The sequence below is a fragment of the Protopterus annectens genome, chromosome 7.part0 (assembly GCF_019279795.1).
Source record: "Protopterus annectens isolate FY-2018-M chromosome 7.part0, PAN1.0, whole genome shotgun sequence".
Lineage (NCBI taxonomy): Eukaryota > Metazoa > Chordata > Ceratodontiformes > Protopteridae > Protopterus > Protopterus annectens.
The window spans coordinates 449591589-449601588 of NC_056739.1; the positions used below are offsets into that span (position 1 = coordinate 449591589).

Below are 10000 nucleotides of genomic sequence, written 5' to 3' on the forward strand. Positions count from 1 at the left end.
ACGTAGGACACCAGCAGGTGCATTCATTTATATGACAAGAGCCTTTGAAACAGTCAGATATGCACCTCTAAAAAGAAACTAGCTATACTTTGGAGAAAACACTATCTAGCTGATAGATAAGACCATGTCTTGCAAAATCTTACCTCACCAATACTGAAACACTCACTTGTGGTGTTCAACGGGGTTAAATGTTTGACTGTCTCCTTTTCTCACTTTTCCTAAATGATCTTATTAATGTCCTTCTATCCCTCAAACTAGGTCTTTATGCTGAAGACATATTCATGCTAGAATCTGATGTTGTAAGAGTTGATTCAGGAACTTTGGGACACACACAGACAGCAATCTAGCCTTTGAGCATTATGTGCCTACACTAGTGAGGAAATAATTCTATGTTGTGCAACGTATAAACAAAGGTATGGCATCTAGGTCCAAAGAAGTCATTGTTCTACTGTATTCAGCATTCATCAGATCTATCACTGAATACAATGCCCCAATTTGGTATGTATATAATCAGGCATATCCAACAATTGGAATGTCTACAAAGGTTTCTCAACTAAAAGAATACAGGACATAAGTAACATGTCCTATGTAGACCAGCAAAAGGCCCTATCCCTGTATTCTGTCTCATACTGACTATTGGGGGGAGATCTATGCCTGGAATACAAGGCATTGTCAGACCCCACTCTGCTGAACCTCTTGCATATCTGAAAAACAAACAGAACTAGAATTATTTGTTTTAAAGACTTAAACCTTGCCTCTGATATAAATAGGACCTGCTGGAGAGATGGGTATGTATCCCAGAGACTACCCCTTCTCTGAAACAGGCTCCCCATCCATGTGAAGCAGAGTTCCTCCCTAACCCAATTCATGTTCAATTTGGACACCTGGGTGGGGAACAGGAAATTCATCCCTGGTTTGACACAGGCAACCTGTAAATGGTTCATCTCCCAGGCCCTTGCTTACACTTATCAAGTGCACCAGAACTTGTCAGATACTTAGGATGCATGGCTAGACTTAAAAAGACCCGTGTGGTCTTTAGCTTACTGTACACCTATGAACCTATAACCTAACACAAAAAATGCAACAAAACATTAATAAAGTATCATTAATCAAGTAAGTAAAAACAATTCCTAGCAAGGAATTTTGGTTTTTGGATCCTAACAATATCTTACTAAACTATCCCTATGATAATAAATGAACAAAAACAACTCTCAACATTTATCACCATAATACCTAGCACTCATGTTATACCCAAACCTAGCTTTTAAAACACACAATAACAGCCACCAGTAAGATACTATTGAAATTATGCTTGTTACACACTTTGTAAAACAAGGCATAGTTAAAAAATATGCTAATACCATGATTAGAGTTTGGCCTCCCACTCACTCCATTCCTTGATGAATATCTGCACTCTTCAAATAACACAAAACAATGAGACTGACATTTGGAATGCAACTGGTGAAAAAGTATTCACTAAAAAAACTTCAGCTACATGAAGCCACCTTCCAAATGACATCAAACAACAAAATTCTGAAAAATGTTTAAAAAATTGAAACACTTGGTCAATACTAACCAACTCTTTTGCTTGCTACAGACATAATTGATGATACATAAATCAAAATTATTTCTTCTATTTGATTTATATTTGAGATCTGTCAATATTCTTAACTGTTATCAAAATGGTCTCATTACCATATACAGACTAGGGATGTACTGTCAAGTATATTTGTAATTTATAATCAAAAGTATTTGATTATGCTGCTCTAAACCTTGTTGCCATCAATGACGTAAATTTGCTCCTAATGTAAACATTGATCTAATTGTTAATGTAATAATGAATTTTATACATTTCTGCTCTTTTCATGACCCAGTGTCTTGGCTGAATTTGGTCAGTCTGACCAGCCCATGTATCACATTCACATACTGAAATAAATAAGTAAACGTGCCATTATTAGTACAAGGATAAATGAGCAAAGTAAAACAAAATAGCCCTTAATGCTTAAGAGTTGCACCTGGTTCATATGGCAACCCCAGCAGTCACTGCCATCCATGGAGTATACTAGGCAAGTATGAATGGACAGAGACTACTAAGCCTTTCTTCTGTATCAAGCACACATCTGTGGGCAACTTAGATTCACCAGTCCACCTACTGTATATCTTAGGAATCTGAAAGGAAACTGATGCACCCATAGAAAACCCACACAAACACAGAGATCAAATGCAGACTCCACAGAGAAGCTACCCCAGCCAAAAACAAAACTTGATAATCCCTTGCTATGATGCAACAATGTTGTTCACTAGTGCCACTGTGACAAAGAACAAAATAAAACAGATTATCTGTGAACAACGTGGTGAGACTCCAAGTCACATTTTGGCCGGAGATGCTAATGGCAAAGGCTATATATCATGCACAGGAATAGTCAAGCAGAGAATAAAACTCAACTAATACAGAATTCACTAATGGAGTAAAGGGATTTATCTGATATAACAGCAGAGTATTACTTATCTTCCATGTTTCTCCTCACCTTGATTTTCTTTTGATATACGAGCTGATTATTCTGAATTGAAAACCAGCGCCTGTAAAAGAAATTAAAAAGAACTTTATAATAAGTCATTCCTATTCCCTGCCTTATCCGCCATTGTTTCATTTATGTTTTTTTTTTTTCTTTTTCATCAGTGAGGGCATCTGTCCCATATTTTCGTATCATTCTATTACCTTTAGTCAATATAGTATACAATCTTTCACTCTGTCTCATACTGTGCCAAAAATATTATGGTTAGTGGGCAACAGAAGTGTGAAACACCCATACATTTGATCTTTGGCCAGAGCTCTCTAAAGGAACAGATGTAATCAATTTCATTATAACTTACACCTGTCAGTGCAGTAATTACAGTGGACTCCTGCATTTTTACAGAGGTCAAAGTCACATCAACTTGAAGCACTTACAGCTGTCACCTTTGAGAGAAGCACAATCCTGACAAAAGCCACATCTTTTTCTCTACCTTCCGCCCATCTGTTTTAATCAGTGTGTTCTCTTTCTGAGTTAAATGGAGTGTAAGAGAAGACTACAAAGAAACATTAATATACTAAAAGCAGCTGCTAAGCAATGTAACAGTGTACACAAGTTAAACATTTTGTAGAATTCTTACCTTAACATTACATATATTTACTGAAACTGCTTTAGTAAATAATCACAAAAACATCAAGATAACATACTAACATGACAAGAAAAAAAAACTATTTGCACACTGTTCCTGTTAATTTTGCATTATGCAATTTCTTAACATTTCATTTGTGCTCTTACTGGAGAAAAAAAGGTGAGCTAGGAATCAAGGCAAATAAAGACTTTTATTGAAATAATTCATGAAATAAAACAAACTTTTGCACTCTCTTGTACTTGAAAGTTTCAAATACAGGAATTATTTAAACCAGTCAACCTACAAGCATTTTTAAATTTTATAGAATTAGAACAGTACAACTGGATAATCTGACAAGATGCTGTACATTTGCCTTCTTTAAATTATTTACATAGTACACATGCACAGACATTTGAAGCCTTGATTATAGCTTGATCATGTGATCTGTCTTGAGTTATGTGAATTGTATGTCATGTGATTTTGTAGAGTCTGACTAGTGAGACTGATGGTCATTTTTAAACATAAAACAAAACTTGAGAAAGCACAAGTTCAACATAGATCTTGTTTGCCTTGGTTCTTAGCACTCTTTTTTTTTCTATATTGTTCTCATTTTTATTTCTTCCAGAATTTATCTTTGTTTTATTATTATTAATTATTATCATTATACTGGATTTATTATTTTTTTATTACAGAAGACAGCAAGTACAACTAGGAAGCACATGCATTTTCAGCTCACATTTGCAGTGAAAAAAACTAAAGGCTAAAAGAAGCACTGATTAAACTGTACACCATTTTGGAAAATGTTTACAAATTCTGTATTAAAAAAACAGTCAAGCACTCACTAAAACTACCCTAAATTCTTGACTGTCAAGAAACATTCCTGACAGGTGGCAACCCTCCAGGTCTTTACTAGAAATACAATACAAACTTTTCAAGTAGCCCTACTAGCTGATTGTTGTAAATGTCTCCCACTACAGATACTATTTATATTGCAGAGATCAATTTTATAATTGATTTTATATTGATTTTATAATTGATATCTCCTTCCTAGAGACAATAAATCTTGCCCGGGACTCTGGAAAAATAGTTTATACTGTTCTTCTAGATCTGTCCAAGGCATTCAATACCATCTCCCACACCCATCTCCTAAACCATCTCTCCACCCTTAATCTCTCCCAGAATACCTTATCCTGGTTCTCTAGCTACCTCTCCAATAGATTTCAAGATGTAAAATGGGGGACAGGCACCTCAACCTTTCTTCCCACCCCCACTGGGGTTCCCCAGGGATCCATACTCGGTCCAATGCTGTTTAACATCTTTATTAACAATTTCCACAAAGCCATACCCAATACCAAAACTGTACAATATGCAGATGATTCCACATTAATCTGCAGTGCCACCAACCTACCAGAGCTTCAGACACTGACCCAAGCTGCTTTCTCCACCACTAAAAATTAGATGCTTCAGAATCACCTCTCACTAAATGCCAAAAATCCAAAATACAATTATTCTCTCCCTCAAAAGCTTCCCCTCTTGATAAAAACTCATTCTAAATCATTAGCCAAAACAACTCTACTATAGAGGTTGTTCCCTTTGCCAAACTACTTGGGGTCACTATTGATAAACACCTGAAATTCGACACTCACATCCAGCAAAACATTAAGAAAACCCATATAAAACTTGGTATGCTATACAGGAACATCCAATTTCTCTCTCCTTCCACCAAACAAACGTTTGCCACTACCTATCTACTCCCCTCACTAATGTATGGCGCTCCTCTATTAACTAACTTATCTGCCACACTCACTTCAAAATTGGAAGTCTGTTATAATACGATTTCTAAATTTGTCACCAAAGCCAAATACTCCTCCCATCACTGTATTGCCCTTAATTTGTTACACTGGCTTGAACTCTCCAACCATCTAGGCTATCTTCAGATTACCACAGCCCACAAACTAATCTTTAAACCCTCTAAGTGCCCTGCTCTGTGCAACATCCTTCTCCTTTACACCCCTCAGAGTACTCTCAGATCTGCTCACCAAAACCTAATCTGTATCCAAAAACCCAATTGCCCTGCTGGTCAACTCCTGCTATCCTTTTCCTTAGCAAAAAAATTGAATTCTCTTCCTTCCTCTCTAAGGACCTGTGCAAACTTTGAAAACTTTAAATCTCAGTTACATCCCTACCTTTACTAAAATGTAACTGCATTCACCCCACCTAGTCCTATAATTCTCTCTCCACCTCTAAACCCCTTTCCAGCTATGATTACTAGCCTCTCTAGCTATGATCTATAGGCTACCACACACGTGTACATATTGTAAATATCAAATTTGTACCATGTACCTAAGAATTTGCACCTGCTCTCTAACATGAAATGTAACTGTAAATTGTTCATTAATAATATTGCGTCTGTATCTAAAGGTAACATGTACCCAAGAAATTACACCTGCTCTCAAGCATGAAACATAATTATAAATTGTTCTTCTTTTCTATATTGTATCTGTATCTAAAATTGGTAACATGGAGCTTTTCTCCCTGGACCTCCACTGAAAACGGGCTCCCTGAGCCCAGTGGACATCCCCGGTCATCAAACTGGAAATAAATAAAATAAACAAATAATTAATTCCATGCAGTACAGTTCTGAAGCAAAATGAGGCAGAAATTGATTGTCCTATTGCTTTTAGTTTCAGTACACCCCATTTAACATGCAGCTCTCACTATACCTGCCTACATACACCAAATCCACAGATGTCACATAATTAACATGCTAACAGACATAAACAGAGCAAGGACAAAACAAACATTATGTAAGAAGACTACAAAATATGACCTCAAGGTAATGGATTACCTGAGTATAAGCTCCACGAAATAATTGGAATATAAGCTAAAATCAGTAACACTGAACCACTTAGGGCCATGTTCTAAAAATATTTACCCTCAGTGAAAGTGAGTCACTCTAGTGTAGTGATGTTTGTTGAACAGGTACTACACTTGCATAACTAATTATGACAGCAAATATTTTTGAACTCCAGATTAAATGCGATGATTCCAATGTGTGTGGAATAATCTTGCCCTGAAATACTTCCTACAAAATCTAACACTCTTACAAAATGCATTCTTTCTCTTTGTAAAAAGACTTCGTGGATAAAATGCCCCTGGCTCAAACATGATTTAAAAAAAATTGTTGCACTGAAACAAATCATGGCAGGCTTAGGAACAGCTGCAAAGCAATGTGCTGCTGCATAACACATACCGTGAATTAAGAAAAATAAATAAAAACACAGAATAGCAACCAATGCTGCAAAGGCCTCCTACCTCAGAAAAAGACAAGCAACAGCTTCTGGAAGTAGCTAAAATTGTTCAGTGGAAATATTACAGACTCCCTGAAAAAGTATTTGCTTAACTCTGCAACTGAAAGCTAAAATTTTCCAATGATTACATTCACTTTCTAGTAGGAACAATTCAAGATATAATAAATAATTTCCAAATGGACCCAGCTTTTATAAACATATCTCCCAACTCTATACACTAGCTGCATTCACTCCCACTTTATACTTAAACGACCAAAAGGGAAAATTAAGAAAGCCATATTGAACATAAACTCTAAAAGCAATGCAAGATTCTGTAAACTGCACCCTACATTTCTCAAAACTGCACCCTAATACATATCTATATTTAACTTTTGATTTTCTACTGGAATATTCCCCACATTATTCAAGTATGTAGTCATTACCCCTCTACCTAAATCCCAGCAACTCAAGAAAAACAAAGACTACAGACCAATAGTCAGCGTATGAACCATTAAAATATTTGAAAAACTTAACTATAAACAAATCACTGAACACATTAACAAAACTGGGCTGCTCAGTGACCAGCAAAATGGATTCCATAACTATTTCAGTACCGTAACTGTACTGTACACAATCACTAATAATATATAGAACGATAAGAATTAATGTATATTAACAGGCACCTGGTCACAGATATGACCACAGCCTTTGAAACAGTAAGCAGAAGTCTTCTCTTCGATAAGTTAAGGAAGTTCCACTTTAGTGCCCAGCAATAAAATTGTTCCAAAGCTATAGGAGAACAGGGCATTTCAGGTATACCTAAATAGCTGCTTTTTCATTCACTCAGGAATTATTGATAAACTCACCAAACTAGGCGTCAACCCCTATATCACTAGGTGGGTTGCAAATTGGCTCACAGATAGAACCCACAGTGTGAAAGAAGTGGATTCCCAAGTCAGACAGCCGACCAGCTACGAGTGGAGTCCCACAAGGATCTGTCCTGGGTCCTCTCTTGTTTGGCATCTACTTCTCAGAAGTTCAGGCCAACATGGAGGGACTCTGGCTGACCAAGTTCGCAGACAACTGCAAGCTGGGAGCCATTATTAACTCCCCAAGTGATGTAGACATTCTACAGAAAGGCCTCACTGAGACCAATGACCGGTGTCGAAACCATGGCCTTAAGCTTAATGCCAAAAAATGTGCCGTCATCCCCTTTGGGAAAAACTCAGTTCCCACTAATTACCACATTGATGGGAGCCCACTGAACACTGAAGGCGTTACAAGAGATCTGGGGACACAGGTTGACAGCAACCTCTCCTTTGACCACCACATTGCCACTGTGGTCAGAAAGTCCTTATATGTGGCACATCTCATTACCAAAGGTTTTGCATCCAGGAGGAAAGAAGTCATCATCTCTCTCTACTCTTCCCTCATTAAGCCAATCATTGAGTATAATCCCCCATTTCGCATGTATCTCACTAGACACATGTAACAGCTGGATAGGCCACAAAAGTACCTCATGAAGAGGATCCTAGGCCTTAAACCCATGTCCTACATGAAGAGACTAAAAAAACTCCAACTATTCTCTGTCTCACATCATCTACTAAGAGGTGATCTCTTCTTGACTTATAAAGCCATGTCTGACCCAGCTCTGTTAGAAATGCTACATCTAAAAAATTCCCACTCCCTCACACCACACGCTCCAGAGACCACAGCCTCATTACCACAATCAACAGAACCTGCTGGAGGGACAGGTTTATAACCCAGAGACTGCCCATGCTCTGGAACAGACTTCCCATACATGTCAAGCAGAGCACCTCACTGGCCGTCTTCAAGAGAAATCTTGATGAGTGGATGGGAAATAGAAAGTTCACCCTGGGGAATCACTCCCAGTGGCTTTACTTGATAGAGGCACTGGGAACTAATGTCGGGCGGCATGATGCCAGGGCACTTCTATGGGCTAGGCTGGTAAAGGCTCCAGGGCCATTAGCCTAGTACACACCTATGAAAGTAAGAAACCCTTAACACTGGTATTCCATGGGTATCCATTCTTAGACCTCTTTTATTCTTATTTTTTACTAATGATTTGCTTTTTGACCTTTTTCAACTAAATATAATCATGTATGTGGATGACTCCTCCATCTAAAATAAACTAGTAATTTACATACCCAAGAGCAGAAAGTGCAAAGCAACTTCCAAATGCTATGGACCCAAAACAACAGACGTCTTTCTTATAAATATTTTAAAATATACATGTGGCTGACAAAATGGCAGATGCTTGCCATCTGTAACAGAACAGAACTATCTAGGATTGACTACAGACCTATTTCTCTCATTCACAAAACATACTGACAACATTATCAACAAAACTCTGAGACAGCTTATGATAAAGGGCATTCTCAAAGCTGTCACTGCAGTTTGAAAGCAGCTCCCCTCAGATGTCTGACAAGAAAGCACCACAGAAGCATTTAAAAGCAAACTAAAAGAATACTTGACAAAAGAATCATCTTGCTGCTCCTGCTTTAAAGAAAATGGCAAGGAACAACCTTGATTTAACACTGACCTTTTAGACCTAGCTTATACACTCTGTTTTATCTAGGAAATGTCCAAATGTGCATTTGTTAAATGAATACTTGTATCATTTGATTTCTTGCTCAACCATTACGAAGCCCTTCATAGTTCTTACAGTAAATGTTGCTCTTCAAATTGCTTATTGTAAATATTGTTTCAAATTATTATGTAATCATATTTACTTTGATCAAACTTTCTTATAATAATCACTGTATTAAGTATATGTGCTTCTATGTAAATACCTGATGTGACACTGAGACTGTTGAGATTGTAATTTCTGCCCTATGGGCTTGAGTCATAGCTGAAAAGGGTCTGTTGACCAGTCCACTTAACAAAATGTAATCAATAAATAAATTTAATTAATTATTTTGTTAATTAATGAAATACTTGGAGAGAAACCAAGAATTATAGTTAATAAATCTACACAGCTGAGAAATAAACAGCATGAGAAACCATCATGCCACTGTGACAAGCCTGGCTAAGCCAACAACATGAATGTAATTTACTTATCTAACAGCTATTGTTTACTTCTCCTGACTATAATCAGGGTAATTTCTATCCTGTATACTTGTCTATTCAATGCTTAACTATGTACTTTTGGAAATAACCTACATGTAAATTTGTACTATTTTAGTCTGAATGTATTTTTTTATCTGCATTTTTATTTTTATCTGCATTTCTATTTTATATTATTTTTATTTCGATGTTTTTTTCATTTTGTGTTGTACTTGTATATGTTTGGAGCTTATCTCCCCGGGCCTCCGCTGTAAATGGACTTTGATCCAGTCGGACTATCCTGGTCAACAAATATAAAATAAATAAAATAATAAATCGTTATGGGAACAATTAGGATAAACTGATCTACTTTAAAATGATCTATTAACATGCAGAATAATTACAGTGAATCTTTCATGATTTAAGAATTACGTAGGGCCACAGACTTCATCAGAATTAGGTAGATGGTCTGGAAGGTAACCCACATAAACACCGAACTCAAA

The 10000-nt window shown here is 36.9% G+C and overlaps 1 protein-coding gene across 1 annotated transcript in view; it reads right to left on the bottom strand.

The window, feature by feature from the left end:
• The window catches only part of ACAP1 (ArfGAP with coiled-coil, ankyrin repeat and PH domains 1), a 1330515-nt gene that overhangs the window by 453614 nt on the left and 866901 nt on the right, over window positions 1-10000 (bottom strand). Inside the window, exon 11 of the mRNA XM_044077032.1 lies at window positions 2529-2580. Coding sequence (XP_043932967.1) covers window positions 2529-2580 — 52 coding nt within the window. The remainder of the gene's footprint in view (window positions 1-2528; window positions 2581-10000) is intronic.